Below are 18128 nucleotides of genomic sequence, written 5' to 3' on the forward strand. Positions count from 1 at the left end.
GGGATCAGGGCAGGGATGGGATCAGGAATCAGGGCAGGAATGGGATCAGGGCAGGGATGGGATCAGGGCAGGAGTGGGATCAGGAATGGGATCAGGGCAGGAATGGATCAGGACAGCGATGGGATTGGGGCAGGAGTGGGATCAGGGATGGGATCACAGCTGGAATGGAGTCAGGGCAGGAATGGGATCAGGGATCAGAGCAGGAACGGGGTCAGAGATGAGAGCAGGAAGGGGAGAGCAGGGATGGGATCAAAGCACAGCCTGGATTTCATCCCAGGCTGATTTCAGGTCCATCCCAGGCTGGATTTTCCCTGGAATTCCATCCCAGGCTGGATTTTCCCTGGAGTTCCATCCCAGGCTGGATTTCCCTGGCAGCAGCAGCAGCAGCTGCTGGATCCCAGGGCTGGGCTCGTCCCTGTCTCTCTCTCGGGTGTGAAACAGAAATCATGTTTTTATGATTTTCTTTTTTTTTTTGTTATTTTGTAAATCTTTACTCTTTTTACACCTTGTTTTTTTTGTAAGCTGAAATTTCTTATTAAGAAAAAAAAAGAAAAAACAAAGAGAAAAAAAGAAAGAAATTCCAGTGGGTTGTGTTGTTATTCCATAAAATTTAATAAACATCTGGGGGTAGGGGGTACAGGAAGAAATTCCATGAACGTCCTCGAGGAAACAATTCCCAAAGGAATGAATGGGAAACCAAATCTTCCTCTCAGCATTAAACCTTTTGTCCTTGTCACTGCTCCAGGCAGGACAGGGGGGACCAGAGCAGCTCCAAAGGGATCTGAGCAGCTCCAGGTGGGACCAGAGCAGCTCCAGAGGGGTCACAGCAGCTCCAGGTGGGATCTGAGCAGCTCCAGGTGGGATCTGAGCAGCTCCAGGTGGGATCTGAGCAGCTCCAGGTGGGATCTGAGCAGCTCCAGGTGGGATCTGAGCAGCTCCACAGCTCCAGTCCTGGTGGGAGGGCGAGCTCAGCTCCCAGCAGCTCCGGCTCCTTCCTGGGACAGGAGTCAGCACCATCAGGGGAGCTGCTTCTGCTCTAAAATGTGGGTAAAAAAGGGGTTCTGTGGGGTTTGGGGTGGGCTCACCCCTGATTTGTGTCACCTCAGGTGGTGACACTGCTGTCCTGGGGTGACAGGGTGAGTTTGGGGGGTTTGTTCAGCCTTGGGGGGGGCTGCAGCTCCAAACTCTGGTGAGCAGGGAGAGCAGCCAGGGAAGGGCTGGATTTGGGAGATTGAGGGTGGATTTTGGGAAAGGTTCATCCCCCAGAGGGTTTGGGGCACTGCCCAGGCTCCCCAGGGAATGGGAAAAACCCCGAGGCTGCCAGAGCTCCCCAGGGTGGGATTTGGGGATCTCAGGGACGCCCAGGTGGGATTTTGGGCTCTCAGGGATGCCCAGGTGGGATTCTGGGGTGTCTGAGCAGGGCAGGGGTTGGATTTGATCCCTGCGGGTCCCTCCCAGCTCAGGATATTCCCGATCCCGCCCCTCGGTCCCTCTCCCGCGCTGACCGGAGCTACGGGACGGGCTGCGGGGCCATCAGGTCGATGTCGGTCAGGTTCCGGGCCACCCAGACGCCGGCGGCAAACAGCCCCAGGTTCAGCAGCAGGTTCCTGCAATCACAGAGTCCCAGAAGCGCTGAGCTCGGAAAAGATTTTGGGAAAGTTCATCCGAGCCCAGGCTGTGCCCGATCCCCACCCTGAGCACTCAGTGCCACCTCCAGGTGACACCTCCAGGGATGGGCGCTCCAACCCCCCCTGGGCAGCCCCTTCCAGCCCTTCCCATGAGGAAATTCCTGCTGGTGTCCAACCTGAGCCTCCCCAGCCCAGCCTGAGGCCGTTCCCTCTCCTCCTGTCCCTGTTCCCTGGGACAAGATCCCAAATCCCCCCGGCTGTCCGCTCCTGGCAGGGAGTTGTGCAGAGCCAGAAATTCCCCCTGAGCCTCCTTTGCTCCAGGCTGAGCCCCTGCCCAGCTCCCTCAGGACTCTCCAGGCCCCTCCAGCTCCGCTCCCTTCCCCGGACCCGCTCCAGCCCCAAAATGTCCTCCCTGAGGCGAGGAGACCGAACTGGACGCAGGGACAGGGGGACAATCCCTGTCCCTCTCCTGCTCCAGGCCGGGGACAGACACCGGGCTCCCGATCCCCTGCTCCGGGCCCGGCCTCGATCCCGGCCCCATCCGTGCCCCGCTCCCGGTCCCGCTGCCGGTGCCGACCTGCGGAAGTCGTTGCGGTCGGTGGCGAAGCGGAAGGCGCTCCGCAGCCAGGCGCGGATGCCCCGCGGCGGGGCCGCCACCGCCCCGGCCGCTCCCGCCGCTCCCGCTCCTGCCACCGCCGCCATTGCTGCCGCCCGCGCCGCGGCGTCACTGCCGCGCGTGATGTCATCTGCGCGGCGTGACGTCACCGCCGGCGCGCGGGGCGCTGCGTGAGGGCGGCAGCGGGATCGGGATCGGGACCGGCACTGGAATCGGGATCAGCACCGGGAGCAGGACTGGGATTGGGATCGGCACCGGGATTGGGAGCGGAACCGGGATTGGCACCAGGGTCGGGATTGGCACCAGGGTCGGGATTGGGATCGATGATCAGGATCGGCACCGGGACTGGGATCGGCACCAGGACTGGCACCGGGATCGAGAGCGGAACCGGGATCGGCACCGGGACCTTTGTGTTCTCCCGAGCTCCTGTGCCTGGGAGGAGGCTCGGGTGGAGCCCCAGAGCCAAGAGCTGCACGTTTTGGGGTGCTCGCTGTGTCACGATGGGAATGAGGGGCTTTAAGGGCCATCGGTGGGGTGAGGACTGCGGTTAGAGTGAGGTTTATTATTATTATAGAATGATTTTAACAATAAAAGTACCTTATTTTTGCACAGAATTTCTGGAATTAGCAGAGTTTTCCTGTTATTCCCATTTCCCTCCTCCTCCTCTCTGGGGACGCCCAGGTAACCAAGCCAGGCTTGGGTAATCCAGGCTTGGATCCGTGGGGACATCCTGCCACACTGTCCATCTGTCCGTCCATCTATCCGTCCATCCATCCCTCCATCCATGGATCCATCCCTCCATCCATCCATCCATCCATGCATCTGTTATATTTGCCCAATTATCCCATCATCAAAAAAACCCCAAACAATATTAAAGGTAGCAGCAATTTTAATTGAATAGCTTAGAATATATTAGAGAATTCCTGGATTTTTTTTCACAGGGAGATGTTTGCTTTGGGAGCACAAAGCAAATCCACGGGAAGACTGGAAATTTACAACACAACTCTCACTGCAGGGACAACTCCTCCCAAAACCCAACCTTTTATTGGGATGAAATACAACAAAACACTGCTGTGGATATTAAAAAAAAATAGAAATTTAATAGATGTCTGTAACTTTCTGGAATTTCTCTTTTCCCCGCACCAAACACTGTCCAAAAAACCACAGAACCAATAGATCCAAGGGAGGCAGCAGATTTTGACATTCTCATCAGGTACAGAGGATGAAGGCAAGGTAAGAATGTGCCAGGAGCAGGAAAATTAGGGAATTCCTGGATTTTTTTTTCACAGGGAAACGTTTGGGAGTTCTTGAAGCAAATCCAAGGGAAGAGGAAATCTACAGGACAAACCAGCACAGCCCTCACTGTGCAGGGACAACTCCTCCCAAAACCCATCCTTTTATTGGGATGAAATACAACAAAACACTGCTGTGGATATAAAAAAAAAAAAAAAGAAATTGAAGAGATGTCTGTAACTTTCTGGAATTTCTATTTTCCCTGCACCAAACACTGTCCAAAAAACCACAGAACCAATGGATCCAAGGGAGGCAGCAGATTTTGACATTCCCATCAGGGACAGAGGATGAAGGCAAGGTAAGAATGTGCCAGGAGCAGGAAAATTAAATTCCCCTCTTTAATGTGAAGTAAAAATCTACAAACAGAAGAGGAAGCAGGTAAGGAACCACTGCCCATTATCACAAGTAAACTGGATGAAAATCACAGACTATCTGCTACCTCCAGCCTAGGAAAGGTCTCAGACAAAGCTTCAGACCAGTCCCTTCCCCATCAGTGCTCCTAAATCAGGACAAGGACAGAGCCAGTCCTGGCACTCCCGCCACCCTTGGCCAAGGTTCTGCTGATCTGTAAAATCTGACTGATGTTTTGTGCTGCATCCACCCCTCTGCGCTGTTCAGGATGGATTCCAAAGTTCTTGAAAGGGTCAAGAGGAGTCAAAGTGAAGTTTTCTGTGCTGCCAACCTCCTTCGTTTGTGGAATCGTGACAGAAAGTAGTCCCACTCGGTGCTAGGAGGGCGGAAGGCGAAAACGCGGAGGCGCCCCCGGTATCGCGCTGCGGAGGGGGGGGATCTCTCGGTGCCCTCGGTATCGCGCTGCGGCGGGGGGGGGGAATCTCTCGGTGCCCCCGGTATCGCGCTGCGGAGGGGGGGGGAGATCTCTCGGTGCCCGGCTCTTCAATCTCCGGCACAGGGAGAGACGCGGAAGGATACATGCAGGGCGCTGCTGTATTCGCCTGCTGTGGTGCCGTGTACGGACCCGGTGGCGGCGGAAGCGGCGTGACAGGGCTCGGGGATGCCGGCCGTGGCCGGACAGCGGCACGCAGCGGCTCGGAACCGGGACCGGGCTGTACCAAAGCTGCGGCGAAAGCAGTGGGGGGCGGCGGCGGCGCCGTGAGATAGAACTGCGCATGCGTGCGGCTGATCCCGGAAAGGGCGCTGTGGTTGGATGAGGCGGCGCGGAGTGATATCGCTGGTGCGGCGGTTATGGCAACTGCGCATGCGCGGGCAGCGGCGGGCAGCGGCGGGCAGCGGCGGGCAGCGGCGGGCAGCGGCGGGCAGCGGCGGGCAGCGGCGGGCAGCGGCGGGCAGCGGCGGGCAGCGGCGGGCAGCGGCGGGCAGCGGCGGGCAGCGGCGGGCAGCGGCGGGGGGTGCGGGAAGCGGCGGAGCTGCGGAAATGGGGGACGGGGCTGCGGCTGCGGAAGGGAACGACGGGACGGCCGTGGTTGCAGGAGGCGGCGGAGCCGCGCCATCCGGCAGCTCTGAAGCGGGGGGCCGCGGTGGGGAAGGCACGGCTCGGCCCGCCATGGAGCGGCAGCGGCAGGAGCGGGAGGGCGACCACGGGCGGCAGCGGGGCGACCGCGTCAGCGGGAGATGATCCCGGGGCGGCGGGAGGAGCGGCGTGGAGGCGGCGGGAGGCTGCCGCGGGGGGGCCATGGCGGGCGGTGGGGGAGTCGGCGGCTGGAGCGCGGCGCGCCGCCGCTGGGGGCTGGGGTGGCTGCTGGCCCGGCGGGCAGGGGCGGCGCCAGGCGCGGGAGAGGCAAGGTGCACGAGGGGCGCTGGGGACGCCTGGCGCGGCTGAGCCAGGCGCGCCCGGCACCGCAGATCCGGGAGCCACAGAAGACTGCAAAAATGCAGCAGCGACGGGACTTGGGCCGCCACCGGCGCTGTGTCGGCAAAGGGGGCGGGGGGGACTTGGGGGCGGGAGGAGCGGCCGCCCCCGCGGGTAGCGGGGGGAAAGCGTCGGGGGAGGGGGGCGGGGCCGCGGTGACGCTGGTGGGCGGGACTGAGGGGCGGGGCCCGCGGTAGCCGGGACAGCAGGGACCAACGGGATGGCAAAGGCGGGGATGGCGGGAGCGGTGGGAGGGGCCGGGGGGACGGATATCGCGACCGCGGGGGCGGGGCGACAGTGGCGAGCAGCGCCGCGGGTGCCGGAGCTGTGCGGTCCGATGGGGAGGGGGGGGCGTGTCCCGCTGGAGACTCGCGGCGGCGAGGGGCGGAGTCGCAGGAGGGGCGGGGCGGCTGCTGCGGGCATCCCCCGTGCAGCAAACGCAGCTCAAGCAGCGCCCGGCAAGCTGGGGCCGGCTCCGCGGCAGCCATCTCCCGGTGGGAGATACTAATAAAGTGCTTATTAACAACTGTGTCCCAAAAGTCTCTGGTAAACACGGCCAAACAGTCAGCATTTGGTTTTCATAACTCCTGTTGCAGTAATTTAACTTTATGACAATTGCGCTTAATGGCCCTTTTATGACAGTGTTGCTTTACGGCACCTTTTACGACAGTCGCGCTGTACGGCACCTTTTACGACAGTGTTGCTTTACGGCCAGTCGCGCTTTACGGCGCCTTTTACGACAGTGCTGCTTTACGGCGCCTTTTACGACAGTGTTGCTTTACGGCGTCTTTTACGACAGTTCTGCTTTACGGCCAGTCGCGCTTTACGGCACCTTTTACGACAGTCGCGCTTTACGGCCAGTCGCGCTTTACGGCACCTTTTGCGACAGTCGCGCTTTACGACACCTTTTACGACAGTGTTGCTTTACGGCACCTTTTACGACAGTCGCGCTTTACGGCCAGTCGCGCTTTACGGCACCTTTTGCGACAGTCGCGCTTTACGACACCTTTTACGACAGTGTTGCTTTACGGCACCTTTTACGACAGTCGCGCTTTACGGCCAGTCGCGCTTTACGGCACCTTTTACGACAGTCGCGCTTTACGGCCAGTCGCGCTTTACGGCACCTTTTACGACAGTGTTGCCTTACGGCACCTTTTACGACAGTGCTGCTTTACGGCGTCTTTTACGACAGTTCTGCTTTACGGCCAGTCGCGCTTTACGGCACCTTTTACGACAGTCGCGCTTTACGGCCAGTCGCGCTTTACGGCACCTTTTGCGGCAGTCGCGCTTTACGACACCTTTTACGACAGTGTTGCTTTACGGCACCTTTTACGACAGTTCTGCTTTACGGCACCTTTTACGACAGTGTTGCTTTACGGCACCTTTTACGACAGTTCTGCTTTACGGCCAGTCGCGCTTTACGGCACCTTTTACGACAGTCGCGCTTTACGGCCAGTCGCGCTTTACGGCACCTTTTACGACAGTGTTGCCTTACGGCACCTTTTACGACAGTGCTGCTTTACGGCGTCTTTTACGACAGTTCTGCTTTACGGCCAGTCGCGCTTTACGGCACCTTTTACGACAGTCGCGCTTTACGGCCAGTCGCGCTTTACGGCACCTTTTGCGGCAGTCGCGCTTTACGACACCTTTTACGACAGTGTTGCTTTACGGCACCTTTTACGACAGTTCTGCTTTACGGCACCTTTTACGACAGTGTTGCTTTACGGCACCTTTTACGACAGTTCTGCTTTACGGCCAGTCGCGCTTTACGGCACCTTTTACGACAGTCGCGCTTTACGGCCAGTCGCGCTTTACGGCACCTTTTACGACAGTGTTGCCTTACGGCACCTTTTACGACAGTGCTGCTTTACGGCGTCTTTTACGACAGTTCTGCTTTACGGCCAGTCGCGCTTTACGGCACCTTTTACGACAGTCGCGCTTTACGGCCAGTCGCGCTTTACGGCACCTTTTACGACAGTTCTGCTTTACGGCACCTTTTACGACAGTCGCGCTTTACGGCACCTTTTACGACAGTTCTGCTTTACGGCACCTTTTACGACAGTTCTGCTTTACGGCCAGTCGCGCTTTACGGCACCTTTTACGACAGTCGCGCTTTACGGCACCTTTTACGACAGTCGCGCTTTACTGTACCTTTTACGGCAGTGTTGCTTTACGGCACCTTTTACGGCAGTCGCGCTTTACGGCACCTTTTACGGCACTTGGAGGGTTTTATTTTGATTTTCTTTTATTTTTAATTAATTTGAATTTTTAAATTTTATTTTCTAATTTAAATTTTATTTTTAATTTTTTTATTTTTAAAGCTTTTTTGTTTTTTTTTTAATTTTATTTTGTGCTGCCCAGTGCTTTACAGCAGTTTTATGACAGTCGCTCTTTACGGCACTTTAGGGTTTTTTTTTTGTTTTTAATTTCTTTTTAATCAATTTTGTTTTTAAATTTTTATTTTTAATTTAAATTTTATTTTTAATTTTTCTATTTTTAAAGGGTTTTTTAAAATTTTTTTAAATTATTTTAAAATATATTTTTAATTTTTTTTTTTTTTTTTTTTTTTATTTTGTGCTGCCGGTGCTTTACGGCAGTTTTACGACAGTCGCACTTTAATGCACTTTAGGGTTTTTATTTTGTTTTTCATTTATTTTTTAAATTTTATTTTTAAAAATTTTTTTTAATTTAAATTTTATTTTTAATTTTTCTATTTTTAAAGCTTTTTTTTAAATTTTATTTTGTGCTGCCCGGTGCTTTACGGTAGTTTTATGACAGTCGCACTTTACAGCACTTTAGGGTTTTTATTTTGTTTTCATTTTTAATTAATTTTATTTTAAATTTTTTTTTTTAACTTAAATGTTATTTTTAATTTTTTTATTTTTAAAGGGTTTTTTTAATTTTATTTTGCGCTGCCCGGTGCTTTACGGCAGTTTTACAACAGTCACACTTTACGGAACTTTAGGGTTTTTTTGTTTTTCATTTATTTATAATTAATTTTAATTTTTTAAATTTAATTTTTTAATTTAAATTTTATTTTTAATTTTTCTATTTTTAAAGGTTTTTTTTATTTTATTTTGTGCTGCCCGGTGCTTTATGGCAGTTTTACGACAGTCACACTTTACGGCACTTTAGGGTTTTTATTTTGTTTTTCATTTATTTTTAATTAATTTTATTTTTTAATTTAAATTTTATTTTTAATTTTTTTATTTTTAAAGGGTTTTTTTTTTATTTTATTTTGTGCTGCCTGGTGCTTTACGGCAGTTTTACGACAGTCGCACTTTAATGCACTTTAGGGTTTTTATTTTGTTTTTCATTTATTTTTAATTAATTTTATTTTTTTAATTTTATTTTTTAATTTAAATTTTATTTTTAATTTTTTTATTTTTAAAGGGTTTTTTTTTTATTTTATTTTGTGCTGCCTGGTGCTTTACGGCAGTTTTACGACAGTCGCACTTTATGGAACTTTAGGGTTTTTATTTTGTTTTTCATTTATTTTTAATTAATTTTATTTTTTTAATTTTATTTTTTAATTTAAATTTTATTTTTAATTTTTTTATTTTTAAAGGGTTTTTAAAATTTTATTTTGTGCTGCCTGGTGCTTTAGGGCAGTTTTATGACAGTCGCACTTTACGGAACTTCAGGGTTTTTATTTTGTTTTTCATTTATTTTTAATTAATTTTATTTTTTGAATTTTATTTTTTAATTTAAATTTTATTTTTAATTTTTCTATTTTTAAAGCTTTTTTTAAATTTTATTTTGTGCTGCCCGGTGCTTTAGGGCAGTTTTATGACAGTCGCACTTTACGGAACTTCAGGGTTTTTATTTTGTTTTTCATTTATTTTTAATTAATTTTATTTTTTGAATTTTATTTTTTAATTTAAATTTTATTTTTAATTTTTCTATTTTTAAAGCTTTTTTTAAATTTTATTTTGTGCTGCCCGGTGCTTTACGGCAGTTTTACGACAGTCTCACTTTACAGCACTTTAGGGTTTTTATTTTGTTTTTCATTTATTTTTAATTAATTTTATTTTAAAATTTTATTTTTAATTTAACTTTTATTTTTAAATTTTTCTATTTTTAAAGCTTTTTAAAATTTTTTTAAATTATTTTTTAAGTTATTTTTAATTAATTTTTTTTTTTTAATTTATTTTGTGCTGCCCGGTGCTTTACGGCACCTTTTGCGACAGTCGCGCTTTAATGCACTTTAGGGTTTTTATTTTGTTTTTCATTTATTTTTAATTAATTTTATTTTTTAATTTAAATTTTATTTTTAATTTTTCTATTTTTAAAGCTTTTTTGAATTTTATTTTGTGCTGCCCGGACCAGCTCAAGCCAGTGATTGTGGTGGTGTTTGAGGGTCCCCAGGACGAGGGAAGAGATGAGAATCTTGACTTCTCCTAATAGAAGCCTGATTTATTATTTTATTATCGCTATTATATTAAAAGAAAATGGGATATTAGAACTATACTAAAAGATCAAGGAGACATCAGAAAGCTGGAAAGGAATGAATAATAAAAACCTGGGACTGCTCACAGCCCCGACACAGCTGGACCATGATTGGTTATCAAGTAGAAACAATGCACAGGAGACCAGTCCAAGATGCCCCTGTTGCTAAACCACCTCCAGCCCACACTCCACAGCCAGCAGATTGTTATTGGTTCCATTTCTGTTCTGAGGCTTCTCAGGAGAAAAATCCCAGCGAAAGGCTTTTCATCAAACACGTCAGTGCCAGGTGATGATGGCACAGGCAGCATGGGCTGGCCGAGGTCACTGTGTCATTCCTGCCAGCCCAGGTGTCACAGCAAGGAGGAGAGAGTTCACCCTGCAGTACAGAGCTTTTGGTTTGTTTGTCAAGAGGCAAAGGCAAAACCAGGGCCAAGAAGGCTCTTGCCTCAAGGCAGTGGTCACCTCCATGTGACCAACAGCCACAGCCAGGCAGAGCACTGGGGACAATGACACTGAGGTCACTTGGTAGAAGCTCTGCAGGGAAACTGCAAAGATCAGAGCCTGCTGCCGAATAAAGCCAGAAGAGCAGGCTTAGACCTTTGATGATCATGGCACAATTTCTATTTATGTCATGTTTTGGGCAGCCCTACAATAGCTCCACTTTACTCAGCCACTAACTCAGTGGAATGCAAACACATCAACAATCTGGCTCCCTGGAGGTTTCCATCCTCCAGCTAATGTGGATTTTGAAGCCTCATCAGTCCACTGCCACCTAAAATAGCTTAAGAGATTCTTATGTAAAGAAACCTGGCTCTCAGCCTTAAGAGTGTCACCTAATGCTTCAGACTTTCCTTCCTCTGGCTGGGATCTGAACATTACTGAGCAAACCTGGAGCAGTCACACATGCATATTCTAATCCTCCTTCTCCCTTTGTAGATGTTTATGGATTTTTAAATAGTTCCTGAAATATGCAATGCTTCAAAACCTCCATTGAAACCCCAGCTCTACCTGCCTGAGTTCTCTGTCCCAACCTTTTCTTCCCAGTTCTCAGACCAGGAGGTGCCTGGATGAGGTTTCCAGTGGGTATTTTCAAAAATACAGGACAGAACTTTGAGCAGAGTCATGCCACACAAGCACTATTAGGGCCACGAGCAGTGTCATCATCACCAGAAATGTGTCACACACAGCAGGGCCCCTCACGGGCCAGGCAAACAGGAAAGAAAGGTGGCTTTAAAGCAGAACACTAAAATTTTCCAGCTAAATTCAGCTGGAATTCAGTTAAATGCTGCTCTCCTGCACCCAGAGATCTGTAAATCCCAGATCAGATACACAAAGCAGCAGCCCAGCCTGCACCACTGCCTGGGCTGTTGGGGAGGAACGTGGACGTGCACAGAGCTTGTGCCTTGGAATCAGCTGAGGTAAAATCAAGAGAGTGAACTAAATCCAGAATGATCAACTCCATACAGCCTCAAATCAATGTCTGTCCTGGCTCAGTGATGGGTTTTGGGCAGTAAGAACTCAGGAGCTGGAAGTTCTCCAGGGGTTTGTCCTGCCTGGTCCCCCACAGCCTTGGGGAAACCAGGTCACCTTGTAGAGTGTGGCAGGAGAACACACACAGAAACACCTGGAAACACCTGGATCGTTCATGAGAATACATGGGTTGTTCATGGAAACGTGGATTGTTCAACCAAGACCCCTCTGAGCCCCAGGAGTGAGGGGGGCTGGGATGGCACTGCCCACCCTGAGCCCCCTCAGCCCAGGTGCTGCCAGGAGGCTCTGGGCACTCTGTGGGGAGCAGACCCCACTCACGGGGTCCCACCCGAGCAGGGAGAACCCAGTGAGGGTGGCTGTGGCTGCTGCTGTGTCCTCCACACCAGGAAGCTGCCCCCTCATGATTCCTTTGGGTGATCACCTGAGGAAAGACAAAAATCAGGATGAGGAAAGTCACTGCCATACCCAGCTCTGCACAGCTCTGGCATGGCAGGGGTGGCACCTTCTGCTTCCAGACCCTGGGGCAGCCCAGGGTGCAGAGGCTGCCATGACAGGGACCTGTCCCCACTCACCTGGCCCCTTCCAGCACAGCCTGCAGGGATTTCTTCAGCACTGCAGTGCTCCGGTCCAGGACAGCAGCCAGGCTGCTCCTGTGAGCTGGGCTGACCTGGGGCAGAGGCAGCACCAGCTCAGGGCCCTGCCCTGCCAGGAGCTCACCTGAGAGCTCTTGGCTGGGCCCCAGGAGCTGCAGGAGCAGCCCTGGCTGGGCTCACCTGGCTCTGGTACACCGTGAGCACGGCTGTCACCAGCCTGGCAAAGTTCAGTGACGTGGCAAAGGCTGGAGCCTGCTGGCACAGAGTCAGGACCAGCAGGTCCAGGAGCTCAGGGGGCAGCACCTCCTGGAAAAGGCCCAGGGGCAGGTAAGAGAATGGGTCCTTGCTCCAGCACTGCTGGTGTCACCAAGGACACCCATGGGACAAGGGGGGCTCCTCACCTGCCGCCCCAGCACGGCCTGCAGCACTGGCAGGAGCTTCTCTGACAAAGGCACCTCCAGGACTTGGCTGCAAGGACAGTGAAGAGGAAAGGTGCTGCTCTGTGGCCTGGCTGGTGCTCCCAGGCAGGCTGGACAGTGAGGCCAAAGCAGAGCTGCCAGCCCTGTGACCCCTCACCTCAGCACCAGCTGCACAGAGTGGGGCTCCAGGCACTCCTCCACCAGCTCACACAGCAGCTTGGTCTGCTCAGCACCTGCAAAGCAGCAAGGGAGAGCCTCCAGAGGCTGCCAAATCCATGGGGAGGTGCCTGGCCCTTCCTGGCACCTCTTCACAGGTGTATGTGCCAGTCAGGACAGACAGAAACCACCCAGTGCCTCCTCCTACTGCTGAGGACAATTCTGCTTCCTTTGCCCAGCTGCAGCAAGGGTTTAAACAGCTCCTGTCTCTGGGAAAAGGGGACACTGTGGCAGGGGTTCCCCCTCTCCTCACAGCAGCACAAGGGGAGCTCTGCCCTGAGCATTAGGAGCTGCCAGGAGCCCCCCAGTCATGGAAGAATGGGAACTGTCCTTTGGGAAAAAATAAACCAGAAGCCAGCCTAGCCAGCCCTCCCACTTCATCTGTAAACCCATCTCCCATCCCAACCCCCAAGTGTTCACCTGCCCAGAAAAAACCAACCCCAGGCGTCCATGGTTCCTAACATGTGACAAATGCCACCCACAAACAGCCACAGCTCCCAGCAGCCCTGCACACCTTCCCCTGGCCCCTGCAGCACTGCAGCCACCAGCACACGGCACAGGGGATGGGAATACTTGGAGCAAAACGAAGTCAGGGCAGCCATGAGGTGTCGGGAAGGCGGCTGGGTGAGGGCCAGGACCTGGGGACACAAAAGGCAGGAGCTGGGGACAGTGGAGAGGGGAATGGGGAGCAGGAACCTCCGCTGCCATGACACGTACCCGCCTGAGGAAGAGCTGCTGTGCCAGGATGGCTGCGCTGGTGTGGCTGAGGGCAGGGCTCAGAGGCAGCAGCCAGCTGCAGAAACGCACCAGGGAGGGCTCTGGGCACGTGGAGAGCTGCAGGAAGGAGCACAGCCCCTCGAGCTGGGGTGGCACAGGGCATGGGGCATTAGGGACAGCAGCAGGACCCTGCAGCAGCTGCAGCAGGGGTGCTGGGGCTCACCTGGCTGGGGGTGCAGGTGTTCAGGATGCTCAGCTTGGAAGGGGTGTGCAGCTCGGAGCGCTGGAGAGAAACACTGTCCTGAGTAAAGCACCAAAGAAACCAGAATACAAAATACAGCTCCAGGGCTTCTCCCTTGCCCTGTGTCTGTCAGGGCTGAGCCCACAGGCAGCCCCTCACACCTGCAAGGTGCAGGCAGGTGTTGCTATCCCAAGCCCAGAGGAGGTGCCAACAGGGCTTTTTATCCCCATCTGCGAAATCCAGCTCCTTTTCCACCCCTCCCGAGGCCCTGGCACCAGCCTGTATAGAGCATCAGCTCCAGGAGAGGGACAGAAGCCACCACTTACACTGGACTCCTGCAGCAGCAGCATTTTCAGCCCCTGTCCATGCACCTGAGGGAAATGAGATGAAGGAATGGGAATCAGGCAGTAAAGGCTCCCTGGCTGGGAGGGGACAGCAAACCCTGCCCAGTACCTGGACAAAGGACTGGACCTCTGCTGCCAGCTCTGTCTGGGAAGTCCTCCTGGGCTCCCCAGCTGCATCCTGCTGGGAGCTGTCCTGAGCAGCCTTATCTGTGCTCTGAGCAGATGTGTCCCCTGAAGGCTCCTCAGGCACCTCCTCTTCCACCTCTGCCACATCTCCACATTCCTGGGGCTCAAATGCCACCTCCTCCAGCAACAACCTCTTCCCCTCTCTCTCACTGTCCAACTCCAGGCTCTCCTCAGACACTTCCTTACGCTTCCCACCTTCAGGCACAGAGTCAGGGGCACCAGCCTGCTTGCTGAAGCACCAGCTCAATTTTCTTTGTCCCTCTGGTTTCTTCTGGGCAATTTTCTGGCACAGGCCCCTAAGCTGCTGCTGGCACGCAGCAGAAAGGGCAGTGGGATGTGGGGAGCTCTCCTGTGCCCTTGGTCCCCGCTGGAGCAGATCCCCCAGTGCCTGCACCCAGGGATCCACACGGGAATGCTGCTCCAAGGCCTGGAGCAGCTGGTGAAGGCAGTCCCGTGGCACCGCATCCTGCACCACCAGGAGCAGGGAGAAGAGGTTCCTCTGGCACAAAACGGGCAGCAGCAGCAGCCGTGGCTTGCTGGAAAAGGAGAGGTGAATGGTCAGAGCAAATCCCCTGTCCTGAGCCCAACCCACCCCGTGGAGCAGAGTCCCACAGCACCAGGGAGCAAGAGGAGGCACCTGATGCTTTTGCAGACACGAGCTGGGACACCAGTGGGTCACTGCTATGATCCCAGCTTCATGTATGGACCAGGAAAGTGGATTTTTACAAAGATTGAGGGCCATTGGTTGTTTCTGTGGATTTTTACAAAGACTGAGGGCCATTGGTTGTTTCTGCATGCAGATATGAGGATGATGAGAATGGATAGGGTGAATGATCCTAAGCAGGCTTTGATTAGGCCGGAATGGAGGGCAGTGGCAGTTTGGGTTGCTATTAGTTGTAGGTTGTGCACCTGACACCCAAAATTGTGCACCTGGCACCCAAAACTCCCGCAAAACACCGAGTTTTAGAAACGTATCCAACTCACACAGCCAGGGCGTCCTCTGGCCCCTCCAGCGAGGGCTCCTCGGCGCACAGGGCTGCGGTGAGAGCCGGCCAGGGGAACGCCAGCCCCGCTCCGTCCCGGGGCCGGCTCCGCTGCAGCGCCCGCAGCGCGGCCATGGCCCCCGCGGGGCCGGAGCACAGGGAGCGCAGCAGGAGGCGGCACGGCCGGGGACACCGCGGCAGCCAGGGCGGGCACCGCGGCTCCATCGCTGCGGCCGGGGCTGCACAGCCGCCTGCGGGACACGGGGACACCGGCGACGGTCACACACACGGGGACACCGGCGACGGGGCACACACACGGGAGGGACAGCCGGACACGGGGGACAGCCGGACAATGGACACAGCCGGACGCGGATGACAAAGGGAACAGCCACACACGGCTCACACCTCCTACCAGAAGGCACCCCCACCCCGTTAATCCCTGCCCATCGAAACAACCCTACTAATTCTCCCATTAGCACTGGGTGTGCCCCTAACAGCCAACCTCACAGCAGGCCACCGCCTCATCCAGCTGATCTCCACAGCTACAACAGCCTTGTCCTCCACAGTATCAGCAGTCTCACTCCTAACCTTACTAGTGCTCTTCTTAATAACTATTCTAGAACTTGCGGTAGCGATAATCCAGGCCTATGTTTTCGTACGTACAAGAAAATATCTAACTCCCAATGGCACACCAAGCACATTCTTATCACATAGTTGACCCCAGCTTGACCGGACACGGATCCCACTCGGGAGGCACGGGACGATCAGGACCTGCCTGTCCATGCTCGGCGCCCACCCCGGCATCAACCTGGGCAGCTGCCTTTACCTCTCCCCAGCCGAGGATGCGGGAGAGCACCGGGAGTCCCTCCGTGCCCTCCATCACCCCTTGGCTGGCAGCCCCGCACGCACCCCCAGCCCAACGCCGATCCCTCCCGGGGGCGCTGCCGGTGCGGCTCCCCCAGGCCCCGAGCACCGCCCCGGTCAGGGCCGGGCACACTCGGGGCAGGCCCGGGCACACTCGGGGCAGGCCCCGCACACTCACTCAGAGCTGGCCCCGCACACGCACCCGCGGCTGTCCCGGGCACACTCACTCAGAGCTGGCCCCGCACACTCGGGGCAGTCCCGGGCACGCTCACTCAGAGCTGGCCCCGCACACTCGGGGCAGTCCCGGGCACGCTCACTCAGAGCTGGCCCCGCACACTCGGGGCTGTCCCCGCACACTCACTCAGAGCTGGCCCCGAGCACTCGGGGCAGTCCCGGGCACACTCACTTAGAGCTGGCCCCGCACGCTCACTCAGAGCTGGCCCCGCACACTCACTCAGAGCTGGCCCCGCACGCTCACTCAGAGCTGGCCCCGCACACTCACCCGCCGCCGTTCCGCCGTTCCGCCGTCCCCCCTCGCGCTCCGCCCGCTGCTCGCGGGCCCCACGGCGCCGCTTCCGGCCCCGCCTCGGAAACGCAGCCGGACCGCGCTCAAACGAGCTCATTATGCAAATATCCCTTAAATTCCAACCCAAACACCGCCTCCCCCCACTCTCCCCCGAGGGTGGATCCCGCAGCCCACAGGTCACGGGCACCCGGAAGCGTAGCGTTACACAGCCCGTTTTATTTCGTTATTCCCAGATTTGGCTAATGTTAAAAACGCCAATCACTTGTTTTCAAAATTTTTAAAAGTTTAATAGTAATAAAATGGTTATAGAAATAGTAATACAATTAGAGTAATAACAATTTGGACAAGTTGAATTAGGACAATATGAGACAATAAAGACAAAGAGTTACGGACGTCCGGGTACCTTTTTCTGGGCAGCACAAGCCCGAAAAAGGACACCCGTTAACAAAGGATTAACCCTTAAAAACAACAGCCTGTTGCATATTCATACACTTCATACATGATGCATAAATTCCATTCAAATACAGGATTCTCTCTGGTCATCGTCAACTTCTTCCTCTGAATCCTAACAGCGCCTTCGAGGCGGGAAGAAGTTCATTTCTTCTGATAAGAAGGCAATAAATTCTTTTTCCCTGAAAGATTCAGGTGTCCTGTGGTTGCTATCTCGCTGCGAGTCCTTTCTTTTTTAAAAGAAGTATCTTACATAGCATCGTTTCTATTTTAACAATTTTTATAACCTAAAACTATATTTAACACAGTACTTAAGAAAACGAATACAGCATTACTTTCTAACACAACACTGATGCCGAATTTTGCCCCAAAAGGCGATAATAAGCTGCCCAGAGACTGGATTTGAGGTCTATAGGCAGGAGGTATTTATTGGCAACGCGTTGGAGAAATCGCTAAATGGATTTCTGAATTATGTACAGCAAAAGCAGGTTTTTATACAATTTTGAAGAAGGATTACATCATTATTACATGCATATTACAGGCGGAGTCTTTCCATGGCTTGGCAGAAGTTACTGTTGTAGTTGGCTTGATTCTAACGGCTTGGCAGGTCACTTTAACTTATTGGCTTCCATTTCTGCTTTTCTCTTCAAATATTCTAATTCCAATGTTTCCTCTTCAAATATTCTAATTCCAAAGTTTCTTCTGTGAGTGTTTTTTTTTGGTTAACTTATCTAGATATCTGATCAAAGTTAGGGCTCCCTAACAGTGTATTTTAGGCTATTTCAAAGTTCTTCCTAATAGTGTATTTTAGGTTATTTATTAACTTCTGCGATTCCCTTGATATACTTTTAATTCTTTTATTTCTCAAAAACTATTGTTCAATATAATAAATGGCCTCAATAATAAAGGTAATTATATGATCCTTAAATCCAGTGAACTCGTTTATCACACCAGGATCCCCTTGTCCGTGGATATTCCACACCCTGGGGGTGCAGGATCCCCTTGTCCGTGGATATTCCATGCCCCGGGGGTGCAGGATCCTCTTGTCCATTGATATTCCACACCCTGGGGGTGCAGGATCCCCTTGTCCGTGGATATTCCATGCCCCGGGGGTGCAGGATCCCCTTGTCCATTGATATTCCACACCCTGGGGGTGCAGGGACCCCTCTCCCATGGATATTCCATGCCCTGGGGGTGCAGGATCCCCTTGTCCGTGGATATTCCACACCCTGGGGGTGCAGGGACCCCTCTCCCATGGATATTCCATGCCCCGGGGGTGCAATT

General features: G+C 52.6%; 2 protein-coding genes across 4 annotated transcripts; both read right to left on the reverse strand.

The window, feature by feature from the left end:
* Positions 1 to 588: 588 nt before the first annotated feature.
* Positions 589 to 2346, reverse strand: TOMM6 (translocase of outer mitochondrial membrane 6). 2 transcript variants are annotated; one of them, XM_036398433.2, is made up of 3 exons: positions 2206 to 2346; positions 1506 to 1607; positions 589 to 995 (listed from the first exon to the last, which is right to left on the reverse strand). In XM_036398433.2, the coding sequence occupies exons 1-2, from the start codon at positions 2328 to 2330 to the stop codon at positions 1511 to 1513; spliced, it is 222 nt and encodes a 73-aa protein (XP_036254326.1). In that variant the 5' UTR covers positions 2331 to 2346; the 3' UTR covers positions 589 to 995; positions 1506 to 1510. The 2 variants fall into 2 exon arrangements, with proteins under 2 accessions (XP_036254326.1, XP_036254325.1); XM_036398432.2 differs by having other exon boundaries at positions 589 to 1036.
* A 7414-nt stretch (positions 2347 to 9760) lies between these two features.
* On the reverse strand, positions 9761 to 16433 carry LOC118696439 (Fanconi anemia group E protein-like). Of its 2 annotated transcripts, XM_036398598.2 has the most exons (12): positions 16371 to 16433; positions 15006 to 15255; positions 13945 to 14557; positions 13818 to 13862; positions 13474 to 13533; positions 13251 to 13394; positions 13048 to 13171; positions 12475 to 12550; positions 12300 to 12366; positions 12079 to 12204; positions 11878 to 11972; positions 9761 to 11726 (listed from the first exon to the last, which is right to left on the reverse strand). In XM_036398598.2, exons 2-12 carry the CDS (start codon positions 15227 to 15229, stop codon positions 11723 to 11725), a joined length of 1578 nt encoding a protein of 525 aa, XP_036254491.1. In that variant the 5' UTR covers positions 15230 to 15255; positions 16371 to 16433; the 3' UTR covers positions 9761 to 11722. The 2 variants fall into 2 exon arrangements, with proteins under 2 accessions (XP_036254491.1, XP_054373278.1); XM_054517303.1 differs by lacking the exon at positions 16371 to 16433 and having other exon boundaries at positions 13251 to 13367; positions 15006 to 15278.
* Between the last annotated feature and the right edge of the window lie 1695 nt (positions 16434 to 18128).

The sequence above is a fragment of the Molothrus ater genome, chromosome 25 (genome assembly GCF_012460135.2).
Source record: "Molothrus ater isolate BHLD 08-10-18 breed brown headed cowbird chromosome 25, BPBGC_Mater_1.1, whole genome shotgun sequence".
NCBI classification, from domain to species: domain Eukaryota; kingdom Metazoa; phylum Chordata; class Aves; order Passeriformes; family Icteridae; genus Molothrus; species Molothrus ater.

What these genes read in the sequence shown, in the direction of transcription:
- TOMM6 (XM_036398433.2), bottom strand. Translation starts at nt 2,330, where the DNA reads ATGGCGGCGGTGGCAGGAGCGGGAGCGGCGGGAGCGGCCGGGGCGGTG. An exon ending in GACCGCAACGACTTCCGCAG is followed by an intron (nt 1,608 to 2,205) that starts GTCGGCACCGGC and finishes CTGTGATTGCAG; the next exon opens with GAACCTGCTGCTGAACCTGG.
- LOC118696439 (XM_036398598.2), bottom strand. Translation starts at nt 15,229, where the DNA reads ATGGAGCCGCGGTGCCCGCCCTGGCTGCCGCGGTGTCCCCGGCCGTGC. An exon ending in TGCTGCTGCAGGAGTCCAGT is followed by an intron (nt 13,534 to 13,817) that starts GTAAGTGGTGGC and finishes GTTTCTCTCCAG; the next exon opens with CGCTCCGAGCTGCACACCCC. An exon ending in GCTGCAGGGGCCAGGGGAAG is followed by an intron (nt 12,551 to 13,047) that starts GTGTGCAGGGCT and finishes GCTGCTTTGCAG; the next exon opens with GTGCTGAGCAGACCAAGCTG.